The following is a 23,727-nucleotide window of genomic DNA, read 5'->3' as shown; positions in this document are numbered from 1 at the left end:
CGTTACTCGTTTATGCGTGCGTCTTGAAGATCAAGAATAATTTTGCATTGTATCTACAGAAATCCATGAAATAGGTGTACTTTATTACCTCGAATAATGCTCGAATATGCATATTCACTGGTCACATATCAAAAAAATGATACATACACACATATATATATATATATTATGCCGTTTTCAATCTAGTTACGCTCGATATAGAGAATGTTTTCTCTATGTCATTCGTTATTTATTGTATCGCCGAGCATTGATAAGATGAGGTACATTTTGTAAGAAGTTTAATGAGCAGCGAAATCCAAAATGTGAGTTTTTATTACATTTACAATTTTACGAGATCGTGTTTTTTCCTAAAGGGTCCATGTGGGGCCTCCTTGTGCAAAGGATCGAGCGACCAATGTCTGAAAAAACTACTAACTTCTTAGATGTACGAACTGCATTTCTCCTACAGATGGATAATTTGTAATAACTAATTTAGAGAGATTAATTTAGGAAGCACAACATTTTGACTACGTTTTCTCAGCGAAAAGATGCAAAATTTCTTAATAAGGTACGTATAAGATTGGGTTGAACGTACAGGCTCAACATACGAGACTCTCTTGTAACAGTCTTACCAAAGTTATAAGTTTTATAAACGCAGTTTTTCTCAATAAATCGTCGAGAATCATTCGGTGTGTCGCTGATTTTTGCGTAAGAAATCGCAATACTTGACCGGTTAACCGAACATGATGTTCCCCTTCCCAAATGCATGTGGATCAATATGCTTCTGGCCTTGGTATTTTATTGTATCCGATGCGTTTACATCAGATTTCAATAAAATATCCTGTGTAACATTTTGCTGAAAACTTCAGTATTTCGGGAACTAAATTTATATGAATATCTCGAAATAAGGAATCGTCTCCTCGAATATGGCTCAAAGGACGCCGTTTCATATATATAATTATATATTTTGACACAAATTTCATACACGATATATAATTATACGTGAAAATATATTGGGTAAGTTACCGGGAATTCTCGAGAGTAGCGCCATCGTTACCGGCCGAGCGAGAATCCGACGTGATCGACCGGTAAACGTCTCTGATCGATCTGTAAAATGCAACAAGAGACGCTACGATTGATACTAAAGCGTCGAAGCGTGGGCGTTGAATCGTTAATAATTCGCCGAGATAATCGGTAAGAAGGTGAGATAAAAGGAGAGAAAAACTGGTATGAGCGTTCACTCGGGCGGGAAGGCGCGATGAGCGGTCGCGTCAGCCGAGACGTGCGTCGTCCCGGGTGAAAACGGCGCAGTACGTCGGGGTTAGCGCTCTGCTCGCGCGAGGGAATTTATATGTCGCGCACTCAATGAAAGTCCTCTCGCGAGAGGACAGGTGAGGGAAATCGGACGTTCCGATATGGCGGCAAATTTCGTGGCTTGACCGGAGAGAACGCGGCCCGCCGACGTACGTGCACGTCGACGACGATTCACGCACGTTGGCAAGTTAATCGACGGAATCGTCACCGGTTTTGAACGCACCGTCTCTCCGCACCGCGGTTTTCAAGCGCGCACAGTAGCGACTTATCATGGCGGCGCGAGATTTTTTTTCCCAGCGTACTCTCGGGGTATCTCGGTTTGTACTCTAGTGCGTGACGCTCACTCGTGCCGAGGAATTCGCACGAATCCGAGCAGCACGCGTATTACGTTGGTCCGCTGTGCGCGTGGAGGGCGATCCTAGGCTAGTCCGCGATAAGCAGCCAGCCGTGCGTTTCTGATAAATAAAACTCGTGCTGTTTAGTTCAAGAACCCTTTTTATGTACACACACACACACACACACACACGCGCGCAAATGTAGTGTGCATGCCCGTACATTTGTTTACACATTCTTCTATTGTCTCCGGATAGTTTGCGGGTTATAAAAACACGGAGCGGAGGATGTGTGAACGAATTTCCGTTGTAGATCGCTAGAAATTTCTGTCGCTATATATCTTGTGAATTTTCAAGATACATCAAGATGAACAAACGTCGTAGAACGTCGTCGGTAGCTAGCCGCGGCACTGAAGATGACGGCGACGATATCCCACCGGAACCAACGAAGAGGAGGAAAAAATTGGATCCTGTGAGTGCCCGTGTCTCTCGGGTTTATGTCGAATGTCTGTTAATATTTCTTTTGCACAGAGTGACCTGTGCCAACAATTGTACGATGTGCTGCGTAACCAGAAGAAGGAAGACGGCAGCTTGTTGTGCGATGCATTTATACGTGTGCCTAAACGCAGGCAGGAGCCAGGATACTACGAAGTTGTCTCCAATCCTATCGACCTCTTGAAAGTGCAGCAGAAACTAAAAACCGACGAGTATCGCGATATGGATGACTTGGCTGCTGATATTCAACTTATGGTTAATAATGCAAAAGCCTTTTACATGGTAAGATTACATCTTCATGAACCATTTGGTTCACACGCAATATTAATGCTATCGTTTCTTCCTTGTCGGCGACTGAAACATTTTGCCGCATAATTTTTATAGCGTACATCCCCTGAATATAAAGACGCGACTGAATTGTGGGAATTGTGTGTAAATACCAAGAATCGTATTACGGAAGAATATGAAGACCCAGAACCTAAAGGGAAACTCATCCTAAAAGTTGGAAGACTGGTAATTCTTTTAATTTAACCAAATATTATGTATTATATACATACAGGTTAGTAAAATAGCCTGAAAACATGAAATTACATATCTGTCTAAAGCTTATCCATTCTTACTTTTATGGGAAGCACCAAAATGGTTGATATATCTTTGAAATGTTCTCTCCTTTTAGCGTAAAGCAACGAGACAAGATGACGCCGAAGATACTTCTGAAAGTTCAGCAAATCTCGATGAAGAAACTATGCAGCTGTTTGAAGATCTATTTACAGCAGTTATGACAGCGACTGATCCTATGGACAATAACAGGCCTCTTCACACTATGTTTCAACTCAAACCCTCCAAGAAGGTTTGCATTTTCCACCTCTCTTAATCCTTCGTTAGTCGCGACATTTTTCACCCACGGTATCTCACGGATGATTGGATACGCCTGTGACTAACGAAGGGTTAAATTGAACTCTTATTTGATTTCTTAACAAAATTGCTCATTCACCTCGCAGCTTTATCCCGAATATTATGACGTCATCGAGACACCGGTCGACTTGAAGACTGTCGCACGAAAAATTCAAGAAGCTGCGTACAGCTCGGTCGGTGATATGGAAAAAGATCTGATGCTTATGTGCCGTAACGCCTGTCAATTTAACGAACCCGGCTCGCAAATTTATAAAGACGCCAAACTTTTGAAGAAAATAATCACCGCAGCTGCAAAGAGGCAAGACAGTGGGTTGGGCGGTAATACGCCTAAAATCACTACAACCGCGCCTTCGACGAGAAGTAAAAGAGGCAGTCGTACTATGGCGCAATCGTTGATAGCACAAACAGCAGCGTTAGTCGACGAAGACGACGAAAGCGATGACGAAGATGAAGAATTCGCTGAGACTGAAGATCTGGATAACCCGCAATGGCAACTATTCCAAACCATCCGGACAGCTCCCAATAATCAAGGTGCGAATCTCTTTAATTAGCATTATAAAGTTAGCGTTGTTCCCGCAAATTTCTCAAGATAATTATTACATCATATTGCGTCATATACGTAGGTCTTCGAATAAGCGAATATTTTTGGAAGCTCCCGCCGAAGAGAACATATCCTGACTACTATAAGACGATCAAAAATCCTATATGTTTACTGCAAATACATACAAAAATAAAGGTATGTGATAATAACAATTTCGCGCAGAATATTCATGTCTATTAACAGTCTGAAAATGGAATACATTATCCAATCACGATTTACAGAAAGGTGAATACGGTACCGTTAGCGAAGTAGCCGGAGACATGAATATCATGTTTGAAAATGCTAAAAAATATAACGTACATACGTCTCGACTGTACAAGGTAATAATAATAATCCTGCGATATTTCAGGTTACAATTATTAGAATAAATTCTCTATTATGGATATAAAGTAGCGTGGAAACATTTCCTCCGCTACTTTATGACCTATATGAAGATGTCAGCAGTTTATGATCGGTATTTAGTTCATAACAAGTTGTTTAAACTCTGTTCAAATGCATTTGATTTATGCCCGTTTTCTACCATCATACTTCAAATATAATAAATGATTCACGGAATCGCATTAATCATTTTATCGTGCAATTTTGTGAGTGGCTAATTCGGCCGATTACATTTAAACCATGATAGTGGAAACGAGCATTACATAGTTAACTTTAGTTTAAACCAATTATTGAAAAACCAACTCTAACTGTATATATTGGAGTGTGTGTATGGATGAAGTACGTACATCCTTCCTACGATCCTTCAAATCAAATTCGGACACTGTAATGATACCGCCTGTAATAATCAATCACATTCACCTTGTAAATTTTATCGCAGAGTGCGGTCAAGTTGCAGAAGATAATGCAAGAGAAAGTACAGGAGCTTCTAGAATTCGATCAGGTAATAGTTCACATTGCCCTCATTGGTAAATCTAAAAATAATCTGTGCAGATTATTCTGTGTAAAATTGCACCGATAGTTTTTGCGTGCGATACTTCCGAGATACGAATATAACATTGAGTTTTCGACACTTGCAGGATTCCGATTCAGATAGCGAGTCGGAGAATAGCTCTCAACAACCTAAATTAATCAAACGCGCCTCAAATTTGTTAACTCGTGGAAAGTACAAGGACAATATACCGCTGAAGAAGAGATTGTACGCGTTAGTCAAGTGTGTCATAGAATACGTTGTAAGTAATTCCAAAATATGTCAAAATCAACCGAATCAGTTGACATATAGCACGCCTAACTTTTTATATAGTGCGAAGACGGTCGGCAACCCATGTTGATGTTCATGGAAAAGCCTTCGAAAAAATTATATCCGGATTATTATCAAGTGATAGCGGAACCCATAGACATGTTGGCGATCGAGGCCAATATTAAGGCGGAGAAATATCAAAGTGAGAATGAATTAATACAAGATTTTAAGGTACTTAGACGGCACGCGTCGTGTTAACTATTAATTCGCCTCACGACAACCTATGATAGATATTTTGCCTATAAATGCTGTCTCTTGTCTCAGTTAATGTTTAACAATTGCCGTCAATACAACGAAGAAGGTTCATTGATATACGAGGATGCCAATACGTTGGAGAAAGTCTTGATGGACAAAGTGAAGGAATTGGGACCTTTGCCGGACACTCCCAAGTCCAAGTCTACCGCATCGACGCCAACCAGAAACGTCGGGTATGTTTAGTGTTTGTACAAAACGTGAAACGTACAGGTAACGGTATTGTTTTCCTCCCTTTTCTACTCCTCTTCTCCTACTTGTACGTTTAGGAGACCGAAGAAAGTAGTGCCGCTTCATTTGCAAAAATTAAAAACCTTATACGATACCATAAAAGATTATCATGACGCGAAAGGGAGGCAACTATCCTTAATTTTCATGAAGTTGCCGAATAAAAATGAATATCCGGATTACTACGAGGTGATTAAGCAGCCGATACATATGGAGAAGATAGCTGCCACCTTAAAGAATAACGGATATGAAAATTTGGACGAATTAGTGTCCGATTTTATATTAATGTTTGACAACGCGTGCAAATATAACGAGCCGGACTCGCAGATATACAAGGTTTGTATATTTTAGAAGTTAGACATTCCTTTCCTTCCAAGAGCATCGTGCAGAGAAGCGTATATTGCTTTGTATGTGCTCAGGAATGTATGCTGCAGAGACTTATTAATATTATCAGTGAGGATAAGTATTTGAAGTTGCCTTTTTATGCAATATGATTTTAATTACATTTGGTAAAGAAAGAACTTGCCAGTCAGCGATTTTCAACTGCTTTGTTTCTACATTAACACAGTCTTTAACCTCACACACACACACACACAAGTCCAATCTCCCATAAAACATCATTATTTTTATTTTAATGAAAGTCAATATACGACGTTTGAAACTATTGCGTATCTATCGTTTCGTTTATACAGCATTTTATTAGTAACATGTAATCCCGATTAAAGTTATGATTTTTGCGATTGTTGACTCCTGAAGATTATCAAGAAGAGAATACCACCAAAGTTATATTGATCTTTTTTAACTTTATTTAATTTATAAAAATATCTTCCTGAGTTTTTATCCTGAAGTAGTCTTGTAATTATACGATTTTTTTCTATTGTTAAAGCAACATATAAGAAAATTGACAGTTGATCAATAATTTTTAAGTAATTGAACGAAAACCGTTTGAAAATATAATTCCGAAAGAGTACTGCATATGCTTGAAAATCTAATTTCTTACAAGACTAATTGCACTCGAAATAGTATGGTGGTCGCGTAGAAACTGAAATTGAAATTTCGCGGTAAAACATGGAAAGCCCAATCTGTTTACGGCCGGGATTTGGAGGTTACGTGGGGTTTCCACCTCGACTTTGTCGCACGTTTTAATCTTTTGTATCTTATACAAAAGAGCAAATTCTTCTAAATGATGTTTCTCATATTTTTTTGAAATATGCGTTTACATATTGTACATACTTGAAAATTTATTAACAATGTATTGATCGTGATTATTAGATTTTATTAATCTCGAGTAACAAGTGTGCATTTTTATCGCGATCTTCCGACAAGTGTATTTTACAAAGTGCTTCCAAGTTTTACCCCGCGACAAACTTGATTATTCGTCATGCAAGCCCCAAGAATATTCGAACAAAGCGAATATAGTCTGACGAACAATGTAATAGTACAAAATCCATTAAAAACCAGATCGTGTTTCATACGCCTGTTGAGAGACAAGGAGGTTGAAGAACGCATTCGAAAAAAGTATAAGAAGAACGAGACCGAAGTAAATGTTAATTGATATATTGCTCATTGAAAATATTATTAAGCCGTAGATATTAGTATTTGCGATAAATAATGATGTGTACATCGACATTTTAGGATGCTTTAATACTTCAAAGATTAGTGTTACAAAGTAAGCTACAACTGAGCGAAGATGAAGAAAGTGTTCCAGATGTGTCAGCCGCTGTTCAAGAGATATTAGCGACAATATTTACCGCGCTTTACAATCATCAAGATGAAGAAGGGAGATGTTACTCCGATTCTATGGCAGAACTTCAAGAGCACGATATTGTTGATGGAAAAAAGTATGAGTGAAGTTTATTCACTTCGGTGATAGATACGAAGAAAGATTCCGAAGAAGAAAAGATATTTACTTTGGAATCTTTTTGCGTACCCAAAGTTGTCCCATTATCTGCATATGAATAAGATGTAACGGCTATTTTTGTATATCGGGAAATAGAGTACGAGGTTTGTCACTGGACTTGATCAAGAGGAGATTGGATCGAGGAGTGTACAAGAGGTTGGATCGGTTCCAAGAAGATGTTTTTACATGTCTGGAGAGAGCCCGCAGGTTAACGCGTACAGATTCACAGCCGTTCGAAGATAGCGTGGAACTTCAGGCGTTCTTTTTGCGCACACGCGACGAGGCAACCCGCGGAGGGGATCTGTTGCACTCGCCGGCGTTGAATTACACGCTTCTTGATTTGTCAGCTCAGGTGGCAGAACTCAAGAGATTGAAGCAACAGCAGGAATTAAATCTCCCCAACGAAGATGAGAGCTGTGACGGAAATGAGACAAAGGTGGCGCGTTTTCTCTCTCGCTGAAACGATTGTTGACATCTGTCTGACGCGTTTGAAACATTGTTTCAGGATTCTGAAACAAATACAAACACGGAGACAAATAATAGTGATAACGGAGGATCCATGAGTTTCAACCAAGAAGTGTACAGGGCCGGTGACTTCGCCTATGTCGAGCCGACGGAAAGAGGCATGGAATGCGGCGTGGTTCTCATAGAGAGGCTCTGGACCAACGCGGAGGGTCAGCAAATGTTGTACGGAAATTTGTTTTACAGACCGAGCGAGACGTATCATGTTGCATCGCGGAAATTTCTCGACAAGGAATTATTCAAAAGCGACGCTCACGTAGCGATACCTTTGGTAAAAGTGGCGGGCAGATGTTGCGTTTTAAGTGTCAAGGATTACTTTCGCATGCAACCGGAGGGATTCCTCGAGAAAGACGTGTACGTATGCGAGTCGCGTTATTCCACGAAAGCCAGAGCTTTCAAGAAGATCAAAGTCTGGAATTTCGATCCTGATCATTTGAAATTGGTCCCGAGGGAGAAACCGTTAGAACCGAAACGTGTGATTTCTGTATATAAAGAACGATTAGAAAAGCATAAGGAAGAAATCGCCGAGTTGGAGGAGGGGGAGAAATTAATGGAGAAGGAAAGACCGGTGAGTGACTCGGTACACAAGAATTTCGTACAAATTAAAGTAAGTAAATACACTGTAGCCGATGCACTAACGTTAACGTGTGATTTTCAAAGATATTCCAGTTTTGAAATAATCTGGAATACTTTTGACAACACTTCGTATATCCTAATATTGGCGCATTGTTTTACATTCGCTTGTTATCGCTGCTATCTCTCAAAGATTTTAATCGTCGTTACTCTCGTTATATGTATGATACGATTTAATATAATTTCTTTTACATTACCGCAACAGAATGTGATACTGTACAATCCGGAAGATACCGAAAACACATATTACGAACAGTACAACACATGCGCGGGATCTGTGAAAACTGGTGATTTCGTTTATGTAGCGACAGATGGGGGCAGGCAGCAGATAGCGCAGATCGATGCTCTCTGGTCAACCAAAGAGTGAGTAACAATGTGCCGCTTTGCGCGAAGGTAATTCCGTGCTGACGCGTATTTGTGTTTCAGCGGCAAGTGCTATTTCAAAGGTCCATGGCTATTGATGCCTACAGAAGTGCCACATACACCTACGAAATTATTTTATAAGCAAGAACTGTTCTTATCCACCGTGGACGGTACTCATCCGATCGTTGCTATCGTTGGCAAGTGCGCGGTCCTTGATTACGGGGAATACATATGCAGTGAGTATTCAACGACATTCCTAAGCGAGATTGCGAGGAAGTGAATTATCGCATATCGATACGCTCGCTCGCGTGATTACAGGCCGACCGACGGAAATACCAGAGGATGACGTGTATATTTGCGAGTCGCTATACGACGAAAGTAAAAGCTTAATGAAGAAACTCGGCCAGGAAGGCCTGAAAAAGTTCAATCACACGTCGGCGGTGACAGATGACGAGATCTATTTCTTCCGGAGGCCCATTAATCCCGCCAAGGTTTGTATAAGAACATTTCACTAACATACGCAGCGTAGTCATTCGGCAAATAATGGAATAATCGGTTCTGCGCGACTAACTGCCGAGTTATCGCTTCGCATGTTATGTGTGTGTTATAGGTTTCGAGCGACGTGGCTCAGACGCAAAATCAAGTCAAGTCCGTCACGCCCAGCTCGGCTCAATTTGAGATGGTAATTACTAATTACGAAATCTTACGTACATCTCTCGTTTTTTCAATAACGAAGAATCGCACGTTTCCACGTTCGGGATCACACGCAAGCTGATANATATATATATATATATATATATATATATATATATATGTGTGTGTATGTGTGTGTATATAAGAGGAAAGAGAAAAACGCTTTTTCTCTGTTTCATACAAAATTATTTGCGTGTGATAGTTCGTCAATCGAATGCATCTAGATGCATGTTTCTTCGATCTATGCCGGCATATTCAACTCCTTCTCTCTCTTCTTTTCGTTTAGTTTTGATTATGTGTAATTATGTGTTACGTATGGTGTTTGTCTACCGAACATTTTTGCATATCCGACAGTTTTCAAGTCAGAGCACCTGTTGGGTTTATCGCTGATACGTTTGCAAACATAAAGCACCACCGAAAGATCTCGCTTCCATGTCATTCTAACCAAACTAATGTAAAAAATTTGCCTTCGAGTGCCGACGACTAATCTCTTGACTCTCAAAAAGTGTGCAACAACACATGCGTTAATACTACCGATGTAGCGGCAATTTCGGATTTAAAGCCGGACATTACGTCACTGATCAGATCTATCGTAAAGTTCTTGAACGGGAAGAATGGTAGCTTACTTTTTGGGGCATACTTTGGATGAGATAAACGTTGCTTTTATCGTTAACTCGAACCGTTGTGAAGAAGGGAAAATCGCGCGATATCGCAATCGGAGACATTGAAGGTAACATAACATAAATGGTGTAGGAAGCATCACCATTGTTACCGAAGCTGGAACCCGATGTACTAAGCATGGGGGTAGGATTAGGAGTGGGAGTGGGAGTAGGAGTTGGGGAAGACAGCATGGATGCTGGTGGTCCACCATCCGTTGGATCCACGGAAGCTCAACCGGTGCTCTCCAATACTCAAACTCCTGTGTCGACTAAGAAGGTAGGCTTTACCGTGACCTCTTATTTACCTTTATCAACTCTATTCACATGTCTCATATGTTTTCCGTTTATTTTCACTTCCGTTTTATTTAGAGAAATATGCCAGCATACCTTTTTTTTTTTCTTTTTGAGCACCGTTGATACACACCTCACTGGATCTAGGTCGACAATTTGATGTTTACCTCTTGTGAGAAATATGTGTAAAAGACAGAAGGAAAGAGGAATACTCGTTAACATGAAACGTTGACATTATAATTTGTTTCTCTTCTGTTTAGAAAACGGCGGGTAAGAAATTAGTTACGGGCTATATTTTGTATTCGAGTAAAATGCGAACGCAGATTACACAAAACAATCCTGAATCGTCCTTCGGAGAGATTAGCAGAATTGTTGGCAACGAGGTATTTATTTCTTTTTCACTGTTGATTTTTTAGTTTGTTGAGAAGAATCTTTGACTGAAGGAACGTACGCCGAATAAATTTCTTTCATACGGATACTTACGAAACTCTCATCACCGGATTTTTCGATCCGAGTGTCGACGTGAAATTTGTCTCGAGAGTCTCAAATAACGCAATATGCATCGCTAAAGCCATTATTCAGCGTACTCGCTCCTTTATTCAAACGAATCACGTTATATCTCAGTGGCTACTTCCTATCGTTCTCCTTAGCATGTGTTTATACATAGATATCGTAAATGCACAAACAGTTGTATGAAACATATCACGTTCTTCCCACACGGTACGAGCTTATAACATGTGCTGTGTCGTAATTCACCCGTATTTCGCGCAAAGGGGAGTAGCCATTACTTTGAAACAGTTAGTCGAGCCACACAGAGAGATACAACGAGATGGTTTTGCCAACTGTTGATCATGGATTTTACGAGTAACGCGACTTGACGGCGCAAAACGTGTAAAAATGGCTTTCCTTCCAGTGGAGGAAGTTGCCGGCGGGCGAGAAGCAAGCCTGGGAGGAACGAGCGATCAAGATGAACGAGGACGGGGGACAGTTGAAAGGGACGTCGGTATCGGTAGGCACGACCGCTACACAGGACGTAGTGTACGAGTGTTGTTGGGACAATTGTGATTGGCAGTTCGAGGACATGACCGATTGCATCGATCACTGCATCGCCGAACAAAATGGCCATGTGCAATCGTCATTCGTGAACGCTCCCAGCGGTAAGTATGAGATCCGAGAGAAACATTCCGTGCGGAAGGCTCAAATTGCGACATTGTTGCAGATGTGGAGTTTCAGTGCCAATGGCGCGGCTGCGGCCGCACGAAGAAGACCGTTCCGCCGTTCCCGAGCGTACAGAGACTCGCCAGACACGTGAAGGAGGTGCACATTCTCAAGTCGCACGGTCGTATAATACCTCCCTCCGAGAGAAGCAAGTAGGCATCGTTCTCCTCTCGTATCTTTGTGCATACAGGCTGTTCGGAACTTGCTTTTATATCGATAAAAGTGCCTCTGAAAGGAAGAAGCATTTTTCTCGAGAAAAAAAGACTCATTCTTCAAAAGACATTCGCGATGAGTAAACTGTTATTCAGACAAACTTTCAGACAAGAGGGAAAGTCCTTTCAAAATCCAGTCAGGAATATGTCTTTCGAAGAACAAGTGGTTGCTCTGAATCATCCTATATATCGCACATAAAAGCGACCTGACCATACCATTTTCGCGTTTTCCCGTAGGAATTATATGGCTTCGAAAGGGCCGACGGTATTGCCACCGATGGAAACAGGTAAATCTTATTGCGAAAATCTTGCAAATGCTATGAATTAAGGGGAAAGAGATTAAGATAGAATCCGGTCTCTCTTTCCTCTCTCTCTCTCCCCCTCCCTTCGTTCTCTTTCTCACGTGCAGAAACTTCAGCCGCAGCGACTCAAACGAGCAGCATACCTGCCGCCAAGCAGCCGGAACCGATGTTCGTCGCGGTACCGCCGAGACCAAGCCGCGTCTTGCATTCGGATGCTTATTTGAGGTAAGACTTTGAGCGTCGATTGCACAAAATATCTTTCGGTATTGTTGCGATACTTCTTGACGTCACCTCGACGAGAAATATCTCTCAATGTTACATTCAAGCCTATATCTTTTACTTCATTCCTTTTAAATCCGTACAGGTACATCGAAGGATTAAACGTGGAAAACCGTTACATATCAAATTGGGATAAGCAAATGAACGCTAATCCGGATAACACGCAAATCCCGGACGTGACGAAACTGCCTGCCGAATGGTTGGGCAATGGCGTCGGCAACCATGGCAATGTGGTAAACGCTTTGTGGACACTCAGAAACATGATGATGCGGGATGTGTTAGCCATTAATAAAACTTTATAGTTTATAAACTGTTAAGATTGTATAACTTTTTTTTCTTTTTTTTTTAATGCGCTTGCGATGCCACCTACACTTTGGTAATTCAGACAGACAAGTTCGTTGATGCTAGATGAAAGACTGAAGATATTCAATCTTTTGAATGTTAGGATATTTATGTCAACGTTTAGGATCCGCGTTTTGTTTGTTTTATTTCTATTATATTACTTAGTGTGTTTTTTTTTTTCATAATTTAATGATCAATGAACGCGGTAATTATGACGAAATATATCCTGCAAAAATGTGACTGCTCTAAATATTTAATTTTTTTATTCAGATTTCTCCAAGTTTAGAGATTCGAAAAGTGAGAAGAAAAATTTATGTTTAACTATATATTAGAGAAATTACTGTTCTTTAAACACTTTTCACCGCGTGTCGCTTAAGTATACGACGTGTGTACATAAGGAAAGTTTAGTACATAAAAAAAAAACCATCATCATGTAAATACGTCTGCTATGATCTTCGTTTTTACTTTTCGAACAAAATTTTATACTTTCCGTATAGCGCAGTAATACATATTCTTGTATTAAGAGACACAAAAGTTGAAATACTTCCTGTGCTGTATTAAAAGTGTAATAGGAAAGTTGTATGTATATAGGAACTATACAATAATCTGCGAAGCGGTCTATTGATAGTGCGACAAACATGCCGCTTTATTTTAGCAGTACTGTTCTGATATTCTCGGAGGATATCGAAGGCATAGCGAGATTAATCAAACGATCTATGTGCTATTGTGTCCCAATAGCTGAAAGGAATGGAATCCTATGGCGCATCTTCGACAGTGTAACATCTCGTAGTACATTATTTTGTTAAGAATTTTCGACATCGTCAGAGAAATTTTCAAAACGTTGCAAATACAAAATGAAATTTTTACTACAGTAAAAATTGTGTACATACATTCTTCTCACTACGATATGTTTGTAGAATTAACTGTGCTCTTTTTCTACACGAACGGCTTAATATTAGTGCTTAGAAATTTATCATGTCTTGGCTAAATAAAAATGTCTCTGCTACTATATCTGGCAGTGTCTTAATACACATTGCATATTTTTATACATGTAACATACATTTATATAACTTTTAAGCTTTTTGTGTAGATTAACATAACAAGAGCCAGACTTTAGAAGAAAGTCACTTGGAATCAATGCCAAACACATTAATAAATTTGTAGGTATTTGCAAAAAAAAAAAACTAACTCCTCAATATTATATTCTCGACGGAAAGAATGTTCTTGCGTGTAATGTAATTTATTACTTCAACGTGAGATAAAATTTTCATTCTGAAACCTAAATGTTTTCCTGTATTGTATACATGAGACATTATCGATTTTCTATTTAATCATCTTGATTCACACCATTTAGTGTTGACTGCCTAGGAAAATTCAATCTCATTCATTTTCTATATAAACAAAGTTAGCAAAGACTAGTGGGTCGTAATGAGCTTATTTTTGTATTTTACACGTGTATCATGTAAAAGTTGATAGTGAGCATACAACTCTTTCATTTCAGAAATCGGTGACTCTACCACGATGTTGCCAATCTCCCCATTTAGTAGGCTCCTTTTCGCAATCTGCTATCAATTCTCCAGTTTTCGAGTCAATTTCCACCAACACTAGATCCACAAACCGTTCTCGTGGTCCTACTTCTATTAAGCAAATGAGGAAATTAATACGAAATTTTGCAATTCAAAACACGATTGATGATCGTGTGGATTTTTTACATAGTGGACTTTTACATAGTATATTATTATTAAAAAAGTCGATCTATATATGTTGATTGAAACAAATCATGGAAACTCGGATGAAAATGTTTTGCTGAAAGTACTATGAAATCGATGAAGAGTGAAATGAAAGTTATTGGAAAATTACTGAATACATATAAAAATGGATCATAATTTTCTTTATGAAATGCAATATATGCGTATGTGAAATATAAGGGAAGTTAAAGTATACTGTTGAAAAGTAACAAAAAATTTATGAAATATTAGATATTATTTGTTGAATATAACTGAAAATTGTGTAATTTTTTAAGGAAAAATTGCTGAAATATCGATTAAAATAATATACTGAAATATATATGAGATGAAGTGGGATTAATGAGGGAAATTTTGAATTTTACATTTCAGCAGATTTGTATTGTATCTTCAGTAAAATATTTCCATCGGAGAGTGTAACAAGAAATAGTCGATATCGAGCAAAATCTTGGTCTCGCCAACTATTTATTTTATCAATTATTATTTGTATTACGTACTTGGTATCGGCTGTAATTTGAGCTTTTCGTGGAATTGCTTCATTCGTGGCGATTCCTCCCGCTCGCTTTCTACAAACGCGTCTACGTCTTGCTTTATTTTCAGCAGCGAAGTATCTAAACGCAGATCACTCATTTAATTTTTGTTTCTCCGAGAAGAACATAGTCGAAAACGTTAGGATGGGAAAAAGCAACGCTCTATATTAGCTAGAGTACTAGTTTCAAGCTGGCAAATATAGATTATTCAGAAACGTTGGGTCGCTCATACTCGTGACAAATTGTCTGCAATTTCTCGGCCGCCATTCCGTCAGGATGAGATTCAATGTTCGAATCATTTTGCAGACGTTTTGCTACGAAACAGCCCGGAATACTTATAGAAATATCGACGTGAAAATTAATCGTTCATTTTGTTAACAAAACACTCATGCGCGTATTTCCAACTGTCACGATAACTCTTTAGATATACAGAGTACAAAAAGTAGGTGCGCAGTTTTTAGATTGAACATTCAGGAATAAGACGACATAATACATTGAAACGAAACACGATGCTATGACAAAGTACTTTATTCAGAACAAGCGTTCTTCATGACATATTGATTGATTTTGTCGACTGGCAATCGATTGATGTGTCGACTGGCAAAATATTCTTAGACTCGGTGTTATCGCAACGTTATAAATTAACGCTTTATTTTCTCCTTCGCAGCTGCAATCGCTCAGAAGTCTGTGACACGGCCTTTCCTTTCCCAATCACCATAACGGGTCGGTTCGGGACCGCGCGGACCTCCGATTTCGCCCGTTTCTGGATTCGTGTTGTCCGGGAACGGCTTTAGAGGTTCTTGCTCTTGATAAGGATGCTCGCCTTCTCCCAACTCCTCCAATTTCTCTGTGATGTTTAAATTTTCCAGGAAAAATTACTCGTTATTTTCATAAAAATTGCAGAATAGTAGCCAACCATACTCAAGATTAACGCTCAAAGGTGAAGTTGAAGCCTTAGTATTTTTCCTTACTGCTGCTTTTTGTGACTGGCACTTCGAACACATTATTACCACTTTTTTCCGTGAAATAAATTAAAGAGTCGCCCTCCTGAGTATAGCTGGATACTTAAGGAACACCTTATATAATTATATAAAATTATACCTAGTTTGTTTTTATGTATGGAACATTTTTTCCGTGATTTTTTCATTACTTCAATTTCTAATTTTGTGAGACTTGCAAGTTCTATGGGACGTACGTACCTATAGGAGCGCGTTCGCGCAATTTCTTCCGGAATTCACGTAATCTCGGACTCTCGTCGACTTTGTCCGTGTCTTTGGACGAAAAGAAACGTGCGGGACCTTTCAAAGGAAAAATGTTACAAGTGTAATTAGACGTTGTGTGTTACTCCAATATATAAAAATTGCTTATATATAAGGATGACTATATATAATCATATACGTCCACATCGAAAAAATACTGTTGTTTACATATTATATACAATCGAAGTAAATGCTACTTCTGACACAGCACATGATATTGACATGTAATTAAATGACACATCATTTTTTTCGTATATGTGGCCACATAAAATTCATGTACGACTTTATATAATTATATATAATCATTTTTAATTCCGGGAGTATGGATAATGTTCGTCCTTCACCTTTTAAATATCTTGCAAATGTTGATTGACGCAAAATTCTCGAAATTAAAGTACCGTTAGCCATTCTTCCGTCAGATCTGCTTCTCGAGGACGAGGCGCAATCCGTCAAAGTTATGTCTGCTTCCTTTTGCAATCACGATTCAAGCAACGTCTCCAATTGTCAGTCCTAGATATTGTATGAAGTATGAAACAAAGCGTCCTCTCAAGAATTACCTAACATCTCAATATCGTACTTGAAACAATTTTAAACGGACTTTAAAACTTCCGGTCGTTTAAGTTTACCGCGTGAAACATTTGGGCACACATAACCTACGAGACTCGCTCGTTTCACCGCGAATCACTTCTTTCCTCACGTTACAAGGACGATCCGAGTATTCGTTCGTTAAACTTCTAAGGAAAGCCTGAGAGAAAAGAGCAAACCTATCGAGCGCAGTTGCAGAACACACACCGAGTACAGAAAGTGCAAAAAGCACGGCTAACTTCACTCGGGACGCGGGGGCAATATGACGCACCGAGTGTACGATCGCGCTCCAAAAAGACGACGTCCTGTCGCGACGTCACCCTCCGGATCAGCTGTTTATCTCGGTCAATGTCTGCTCATAGGATCGCTCTGACGCCACGCACGTCGTTTCCCATGGCTGGATGTGAGGCGCGAAAAGTAACGCAGGGCGCGTATCGAGGCTCTTCGTTGTTCTCCCAAGTTCTTCGAAGTTCCCCTTCGTGTTCCCTTGCACGGAAAACTTTTATGAAACTAACAGCCTGAAGAGAAGTTAAATACGGACGGTAAGGCGAGAGGAATACGTTTTATCACGCCCAAACACGACGTAACGACTGTGCAAACAATATTGAGTTATAAAATGGTGCGGTCGTTCGGTGAATCAAACGTTTCGACGCTGCAAATAGACAAATTTTGCGATCAGGCTTACATAAATCGGAACTCAATTCGAATAATGCTGGCTTAATAATACTGGCTTTTTATCAAATAGTGTGTTATCTCTCAACAGGTCAAGACACAAAAATGGGACAGACTCTTAGTCAACCGATAACATCGAAGAAGTCAGCCTGTTGCTGGGACATCAACTACAGAGTGGGTAGCTCCTGTATGCAGGGATGGCGTATTAAAATGGAAGATTCGCATGTGCATATACTCTCCTTACCCAATGATCCAGATACTGCGTTCTTTGCAGTGTACGATGGACACGGAGGTGAGTACTTGCTTCTAGAAAGTTATTCTAAGTTTTACAATCTCGAATTTAATCCGCTGATTATCCCATTTGAATCGCACTTGTCATTAAGCAGGAGAAACAACGGCTCGATGTATCTCACTAATTTTCTCATTATTTTCCTCAGCTTCTTGAAATCATTCTTCTTTCTTTTACCATTTGGCTGATAGACCAAGCACTAAAGTACATAAAAATAGAACAATATGTACATCTTTTGTTAAAAAGAATCACAATAAAAGATACGTTCCTAAGAGATAGTTTCATTTCTACACAAGTAAATCCAACACACACACACACACACACACACACACGTATTTACACAAATATTTGTACGCTCATAGGTGCATCCATGGCGCAACATGCTGGGAAGCATCTCCACAAATATATCAGCAAGAGAAGCGAGTACAAGTCTGGCAATATTATGCAAGCTATACAGCAAGGCTTCTTGGAACTGGATAAAGCGATGCAGAACGACGCCGCGCTTAAGGACGAGCCGGCCGGGACTACCGTCATCGCTCTCCTCGTCAAAGATAACATTTTATACAGCGTAAGTCGTGCGTTACTTCAACGACACATTTTGCATTCGAATCGCTGACCAGTAAGAAGAGCTCTATAGGCTAATGCAGGTGACAGCAGAGCGGTGGCGAGCATCAACGGCAAGACGGTTCCTCTCAGTCGAGATCACAAGCCCACGTTGAAGGACGAGCGCGCGCGGATCGAAGCCGCGGGCGGCTTCGTCGAGTACAAGAGAGTAAACGGCAATCTAGCTCTGTCACGCGCACTCGGGGATTTCATGTTTAAACGAAACGAGCGGAAATCACCGCAAGAACAAATTGTCACCGGTAATAACAACGTTGAACGATAGAATATTCATTCTCACACACTGCTCGTAGTCAAGTATCGTTTCTTCATGTTGTCTGACACATATTTTTAGTCGTCAGTATACAAGTATGGTATCAGTCATAAAAAAGTTTTTCGACACTTTCTTTCGCGACGCATCAGACAGGGAAAATGTCTCTCTTGAGAATTACTCAAACTCTCTTATTGGATGTTTTGAGACTCGTCTAAAAGAAAGTAGCTGCTTTCCAGTAAGTTGACATAAATCTAGTTATTTCATCATCGTTTCGCATTTGGTAAAAAAAAAAGGATAACTAGACTTGCGTCTTTTGCTGGAAAGCGCAACCTTTATGGCACGCATATCTATGCTTATTTTAAAAACGTTTGTTATTTTCTGATATCAAATTGCAGAGATATCAAGAATGTTGATGGAAAATAGATTACCGCTATTTTATTGTCTTGAAATATTATTTCAAATAATATTGTATTTATTTCATACATTGTTTTTTTTACTGTATAATTTGACATAGCTCGAAATAACTTTTCCGAGAAAAGTCTTGCGATATCATCGCGAGTAACGTATTGTATCATCTTTCGCAGCCTTTCCTGAAGTACAACAGTTCCCTATTACCGAGGACTGGGAATTCGTGATTCTGGCGTGCGACGGCATCTGGGATGTGATGACTAGCGAGGAAGTCGTTAACTTTGTGAGAACGCGTTTGGCCCACACGAAGCTGGGAGAGTCGCAAACGACGAAAAACGACAACATATATCCCGAGGAGATCTGCGAGGAACTTTTGAATCACTGCCTGGCACCGGACGCTCTGATGGGTACCGGCTGTGATAACATGACAGTGATACTCGTGTGTTTTCTCCACGGTAAACCGTGTTCGCAGTTGGTCCTGCGTTGTCAAGAACCGTCAAGTATAGATCCTTAACCTTCTTAGGTATACATAGTGATGTTTTATTACTTTTTATCTAAATTATTCGTACCTTATTTTATTCTCGCGTCGGTGTAATCTGACTTTTGATATAGAGATATTTGTTACGCAATATATATATATATATGTGATAAGTGTGCAATATATATATATATATATATATATATATATATATGTGATAAGAGGAATAGTTGATTCTCTCTTTCTACATTGTGAAGTGATCAAGCATATTTTACAAAATACATCTTATTTATTCTCATTTACGTTACTGTATGATAAGTCTCGACATCCCGATTTATAACTGCTTCTACATAAAAATACGTGTGCACGCCCGAAAGATAAGTTACACGGAAGCTCAATCGTGGGTAAGCTTTTATTTACAGTTTCAAACAATGGACAAGACCAGTCCGGATATAAGTGTCATAACAATCTTAATAAAATGCAATTAGATATCATTCAGAGCCCATAACGATCTTGTATAGAGGAGACTGCCGCGTTTGCGAATGAACTGAGCCTCCCTGCAACCTTGTTTACACCCTGGCGTACGCTCTCTCGAACATCGTCCAGATCTACGACACCGGCTCGTCCCGCGCCGAGGCGCATCGACAGCGATGAGGATGGCGCCGAGTTTTCAGTGCCAAAATAATCGGCCGATGAGATGCTGGATGAGCCCTCGAAACGACGTAAATTACTCTTACGTTCCCACTGCGAAAAATCGTTCTTCGTTGGAGAATAATGAAATTATGCTTTATATATTATCGCTGCTCTAAATCTCTCGCTACTGTGATATCTTGAAATATGCGATAAAATTAAGGTATCATAGATACGTAATTGAATCGTGTGTATTATCTCCTCGAATAAAACTATAGAGTGTGACGATTGTTGTCTTATCTTTTAAATATACTACGAATTATACCTCGGTGCTGCACTAGATAAAAACTATTAATAATCTCCTCGTGTGAGATATTTTTTCGCTCACCGAGTTATCGGAAGCACTGTCTTGAAAATATTGCTCCGAGCTGATGGCTTTCGCGCTACCGAATTTCTTCTGGGCTTCTCCCTCGACGGTGGGTGAAGAAGTTTTCATATCGTTCTTTGCGGTTCGTGTCGAGGTTACTAACCGCTTAGGCGGTTCCGGTTCCGCCACAACCACGATATCCTCACCGCGTGAAGACTTGCTGGTGCTATTAGCGTACATCGCGTAAAATTCGTCCAAGCCGACGAAAAGATCACGCTCGACGTCTACGTCTCTCGACCTTGGCTCCACGGCCGTTATAGTCTTCGACGATGACTCCTGTGTTATTATCTTCATGTCGCCAAGTGCGGAATGGCTCGCGCCACTAAACGAAAACAATAGATGACATTGAGCTAAGTCGTGAACCTTGCATTCGTACATATTTTACAAGAGCGACAAAATTCATTACCTTCGTACGTTAAATCCCATTCCAAGTCGTTCCGCTTGTCCGGCCTTCGACGGGTCCAGCTGCTTCGCTCTCTCCTCCACTTTCTTAGCCTGCTGACTCAAATTTTGCTCGTACCGGTAAGCAAGACGCGTGGCCAATTCCTTTTGTTCTTCCTTCGTCACCTCTTGATCCTTCTCTTGCATCTGTTTACCTATTTCCGTGATACTCCTCTCCAGCTCGTCAAAATTCGTCTTAACTCTTTGAGCTCCTAAACTCCCGGCTTTTTTCCCCAACTGTAATCAGGGAATAACGATAATTGCAATATATCGCGTTTCACCACAAATGTGTAAACTTACACCGGCCTTTTTGGACTGCACTGTCCTACGACCTATGGTAGGTTTCCTCTCGGATTGCACATTCGAGGTAGGATCAGAAAGTTTTACGGAAGGCCCTAAGCAATTAGAGGCAACCTCCGGTGGTATGCCACTCTCCGTATTATCATTATTTGACACAGGTGTGAGGAATGCCTTTTCTTCCGTCGGAATTATCGCTTCAGGTTGATGTGAGTCTATATTTTCATGTTGTTTGAAGAAGTCGAGCTCGTTTGCCTCTTCCGTTTCTGTACCCTCCTCTAAGTGAAGCTGCAAAAAGTACGATTGAAATATCGACTATATTATGTGCACAAAGTAATAGATGTTGCGTTTTGAAGTAGTGATAAAACGTATGCGTATTAAAAATGATGTCTTTACAATCTCCAAGTATGTTACGATCATATAGATGAGCAACAAGCTCTTTTGTTGCAACAAACGCAAGTAACACATATATCTGAGTAATCATAGACATACAGGACATTGGGCATGTGCATTGATATTAAAGATATGAAAAACAACCGATGTGTATGTTTATGAGAAATGAAAGAAGCAACTTTTCGTCATAAGCACACATTAGTCAACTTTCAAGCATTGGTTTTCTTTAAACATTCACTCGGCTCACCATTGTTTTACTTTTTGGCGAAGGTAGAGAAACCTATAATTACCATATTTATAATTACAGAGGATCTCTAACTAATAATATTTATTACATGTTACAAATGTTAATATTGTCTATTTAGTGATTATACCTTTGTGCCATAGCGGCGCATTGCTTGAGCTGACACCTGACCTAATTTCTCTCTGTATAACATAGCCGCACGTGAATTATACTTCTGTTGAGCGTCGTTTGAGGTACAATTGTGTTGCGCAAAGAATTTTCTCTAGAAATCATTAATAGGGTTGAGGCTAGGTGAAAAATGTATTAATTTTGTAATATCACTGATAATTAATAATAATATTGCTCAAATAATAATGATGGTATATCTATAGGAACAATAATACAAATAATGATATTGAAAGTTATGGGAAACTAACAGCGTTAGCATTACCACCCAGCTGCATATTCCTGAGCTGCAGCCACGTCCAATTTGTATCAAGTTGGGTGGATCTGACAAAAGTCACATGTACACCCAAACCACGATGCACCGCGGAACAGTCGATGCACAAAAAGACTCCATATGTTACACTGGACCATGCTGGATTCTTTGCGTTGCAGTCAAAGCATGTCTGGAAGAAGTTAATTATAATTTTTGCTTCTCCCTTTTATTCTAACTTCTCTAAATAAAAGTATAGATGCAACAAATTGTTTAGTATTGATTGTAGAAAATCAAGTAAGCGTCAATAAAGACATTTTTTTTTTTAATGCGTTTCAAAAACATTTAGTAGAAACGCTTTGCAAAATACAACTGTTCAAGACTTGACCACTTTCGTGCGTGTTACACGATTGGAAGAAAGATTCGTGGAAAACTGCAGATTGGAAGTAGCAGTATGATGTTGGAATCCAATTGACCCAAGGGATCAATTATCCTGTTGTTCCCCTCGTACCTACAATAACGATTAGACAATAATATTGCGCTCAAACGAACCTTATTCGATGAAATAGCGCGCAATCTTTTGAAAATTTCCTCGATATCTGCCTTGCTGGCTGCAGGATCTGCCATTTTTGACGTGTTGTCAACGTGCGTCACAGAGGATTCTGGGACGCGTGGCGAGAGCTAATTGTTCGGCGCTGAAGTCTCTCTCAGTGATGATACTATTATCCAGGTAGGTAGAAAATCCGTAGGATAAAAATTGAGAAATTCAAGCTGTAAAAAACTTCTTGACCCATCTTAATCGTTATTTTTAATGAAGTTCCAGTCCATTGAATCTTACATATTTCACATATCACGATCGAGTAAAAAAATTTTTGTGCGTAGCGTAAATGTGAATTCACCGTGTCATGCGCAGGGTGAATCTTCTATTAGAGCCGTTATTTTTATTAGTTCCCGGTGTCTCCATTGCGAGCCGCCACCATCTTCACCGAGAGATTGGGTTGGAGAGATACGATTCGATAAGTTAGACGGAAGCTAAATAATTCTCGCTAATTAGTGATATTGATAATAATAGTTTTTCAAAATTTATGGTTTCGTGCTATATCTAGTGATATATTAGAAATGCTGTGTTCCAATTGGCGCATTTCCGTTCAGTAAGCAATCCAATTGACGATAAAAATCGCATGGTCGTTTAAATTGCTAGCTGCTTGAAAATAACGCTTTCCGATTGTTGTATTTTTATCCATTTTCGGAAAATCAGTATTTTCATCTAAGT

General features: G+C 39.7%; 5 protein-coding genes across 20 annotated transcripts; 2 read left to right on the top strand and 3 right to left on the bottom strand.

The window, feature by feature from the left end:
• The first annotated feature begins 1,078 nt into the window (after positions 1-1,078).
• LOC106751872 (protein polybromo-1) lies at positions 1,079-13,645 on the top strand. 9 transcript variants are annotated; one of them, XM_014633099.1, is made up of 27 exons: positions 1,079-1,173; positions 1,983-2,097; positions 2,157-2,402; positions 2,505-2,633; positions 2,797-2,970; positions 3,122-3,566; positions 3,659-3,771; positions 3,858-3,956; positions 4,454-4,516; positions 4,653-4,802; positions 4,877-5,044; positions 5,138-5,301; positions 5,395-5,689; positions 6,989-7,194; positions 7,350-7,689; positions 7,759-8,382; positions 8,614-8,771; positions 8,835-9,007; positions 9,090-9,262; positions 9,382-9,453; positions 10,218-10,400; positions 10,675-10,797; positions 11,328-11,571; positions 11,634-11,784; positions 12,082-12,131; positions 12,254-12,371; positions 12,511-13,645. In XM_014633099.1, the coding sequence occupies exons 1-27, from the start codon at positions 1,094-1,096 to the stop codon at positions 12,725-12,727; spliced, it is 5,073 nt and encodes a 1,690-aa protein (XP_014488585.1). In that variant the 5' UTR covers positions 1,079-1,093; the 3' UTR covers positions 12,728-13,645. The 9 variants fall into 9 exon arrangements, with proteins under 9 accessions (XP_014488585.1, XP_014488588.1, XP_014488587.1 ...); XM_014633102.1 differs by having other exon boundaries at positions 4,653-4,805; positions 7,759-8,343; positions 12,263-12,371; XM_014633101.1 differs by having other exon boundaries at positions 4,653-4,805; positions 7,759-8,343.
• Positions 13,646-14,243: 598 nt separating this feature from the next.
• LOC106751881 lies at positions 14,244-15,451 on the bottom strand. Its single transcript, XM_014633123.1, has 2 exons — positions 15,010-15,451; positions 14,244-14,404 (listed from the first exon to the last, which is right to left on the bottom strand). The coding sequence occupies exons 1-2, from the start codon at positions 15,140-15,142 to the stop codon at positions 14,265-14,267; spliced, it is 273 nt and encodes a 90-aa protein (XP_014488609.1). The 5' UTR covers positions 15,143-15,451; the 3' UTR covers positions 14,244-14,264.
• A 101-nt stretch (positions 15,452-15,552) lies between these two features.
• On the bottom strand, positions 15,553-17,242 carry LOC106751879 (succinate dehydrogenase assembly factor 4, mitochondrial-like). 7 transcript variants are annotated; one of them, XM_014633122.1, is made up of 4 exons: positions 17,158-17,242; positions 16,646-16,811; positions 16,242-16,340; positions 15,553-15,889 (listed from the first exon to the last, which is right to left on the bottom strand). In XM_014633122.1, exons 2-4 carry the CDS (start codon positions 16,707-16,709, stop codon positions 15,720-15,722), a joined length of 333 nt encoding a protein of 110 aa, XP_014488608.1. In that variant the 5' UTR covers positions 16,710-16,811; positions 17,158-17,242; the 3' UTR covers positions 15,553-15,719. The 7 variants fall into 7 exon arrangements, with proteins under 7 accessions (XP_014488608.1, XP_014488603.1, XP_014488602.1 ...); XM_014633117.1 differs by having other exon boundaries at positions 17,094-17,182; XM_014633116.1 differs by lacking the exon at positions 17,158-17,242 and adding an exon at positions 17,066-17,157.
• A 98-nt stretch (positions 17,243-17,340) lies between these two features.
• LOC106751877 (probable protein phosphatase 2C T23F11.1) lies at positions 17,341-19,817 on the top strand. Its single transcript, XM_014633114.1, has 5 exons — positions 17,341-17,428; positions 17,650-17,850; positions 18,210-18,415; positions 18,485-18,710; positions 19,306-19,817. Exons 2-5 carry the CDS (start codon positions 17,664-17,666, stop codon positions 19,641-19,643), a joined length of 957 nt encoding a protein of 318 aa, XP_014488600.1. The 5' UTR covers positions 17,341-17,428; positions 17,650-17,663; the 3' UTR covers positions 19,644-19,817.
• A 183-nt stretch (positions 19,818-20,000) lies between these two features.
• LOC106751874 (ADP-ribosylation factor GTPase-activating protein 3) lies at positions 20,001-23,164 on the bottom strand. 2 transcript variants are annotated; one of them, XM_014633108.1, is made up of 8 exons: positions 23,007-23,164; positions 22,456-22,647; positions 22,170-22,301; positions 22,043-22,075; positions 21,406-21,690; positions 21,071-21,342; positions 20,626-20,986; positions 20,001-20,351 (listed from the first exon to the last, which is right to left on the bottom strand). In XM_014633108.1, exons 1-8 carry the CDS (start codon positions 23,079-23,081, stop codon positions 20,103-20,105), a joined length of 1,599 nt encoding a protein of 532 aa, XP_014488594.1. In that variant the 5' UTR covers positions 23,082-23,164; the 3' UTR covers positions 20,001-20,102. The 2 variants fall into 2 exon arrangements, with proteins under 2 accessions (XP_014488594.1, XP_014488595.1); XM_014633109.1 differs by lacking the exon at positions 22,043-22,075.
• Positions 23,165-23,727: the final 563 nt, after the last annotated feature.

The sequence above is a fragment of the Dinoponera quadriceps genome, unplaced genomic scaffold, assembly GCF_001313825.1.
Source record: "Dinoponera quadriceps isolate SergipeBrazil2010 unplaced genomic scaffold, ASM131382v1 scaffold316, whole genome shotgun sequence".
Classification (NCBI taxonomy): Eukaryota; Metazoa; Arthropoda; class Insecta; order Hymenoptera; family Formicidae; genus Dinoponera; species Dinoponera quadriceps.
This window is presented reverse-complemented; position numbering and strand designations above follow the sequence as displayed.

What these genes read in the sequence shown, in the direction of transcription:
- LOC106751872 (XM_014633097.1), top strand. Translation starts at nt 1,094, where the DNA reads ATGCAACAAGAGACGCTACGATTGATACTAAAGCGTCGAAGCGTGGGC. An exon ending in ATGCAAAAGCCTTTTACATG is followed by an intron (nt 2,403 to 2,504) that starts GTAAGATTACAT and finishes TAATTTTTATAG; the next exon opens with CGTACATCCCCTGAATATAA. An exon ending in GCAGAATTGTTGGCAACGAG is followed by an intron (nt 10,798 to 11,327) that starts GTATTTATTTCT and finishes CTTTCCTTCCAG; the next exon opens with TGGAGGAAGTTGCCGGCGGG.
- LOC106751881 (XM_014633123.1), bottom strand. Translation starts at nt 15,142, where the DNA reads ATGAGTGATCTGCGTTTAGATACTTCGCTGCTGAAAATAAAGCAAGAC. An exon ending in CAAATTACAGCCGATACCAA is followed by an intron (nt 14,405 to 15,009) that starts GTACGTAATACA and finishes TTTGCTTAATAG; the next exon opens with AAGTAGGACCACGAGAACGG.
- LOC106751879 (XM_014633122.1), bottom strand. Translation starts at nt 16,709, where the DNA reads ATGGCTAACGGTACTTTAATTTCGAGAATTTTGCGTCAATCAACATTT. An exon ending in ATTTGCAAGATATTTAAAAG is followed by an intron (nt 16,341 to 16,645) that starts GTGAAGGACGAA and finishes TTCCTTTGAAAG; the next exon opens with GTCCCGCACGTTTCTTTTCG. An exon ending in GCGCGAACGCGCTCCTATAG is followed by an intron (nt 15,890 to 16,241) that starts GTACGTACGTCC and finishes TAAACATCACAG; the next exon opens with AGAAATTGGAGGAGTTGGGA.
- LOC106751877 (XM_014633114.1), top strand. Translation starts at nt 17,664, where the DNA reads ATGGGACAGACTCTTAGTCAACCGATAACATCGAAGAAGTCAGCCTGT. An exon ending in AGTGTACGATGGACACGGAG is followed by an intron (nt 17,851 to 18,209) that starts GTGAGTACTTGC and finishes GTACGCTCATAG; the next exon opens with GTGCATCCATGGCGCAACAT. An exon ending in AAGATAACATTTTATACAGC is followed by an intron (nt 18,416 to 18,484) that starts GTAAGTCGTGCG and finishes AGAGCTCTATAG; the next exon opens with GCTAATGCAGGTGACAGCAG.
- LOC106751874 (XM_014633108.1), bottom strand. Translation starts at nt 23,081, where the DNA reads ATGGCAGATCCTGCAGCCAGCAAGGCAGATATCGAGGAAATTTTCAAA. An exon ending in CGCCAAAAAGTAAAACAATG is followed by an intron (nt 21,691 to 22,042) that starts GTGAGCCGAGTG and finishes TACTTTTTGCAG; the next exon opens with CTTCACTTAGAGGAGGGTAC. An exon ending in ATGGGATTTAACGTACGAAG is followed by an intron (nt 20,987 to 21,070) that starts GTAATGAATTTT and finishes GTTTTCGTTTAG; the next exon opens with TGGCGCGAGCCATTCCGCAC.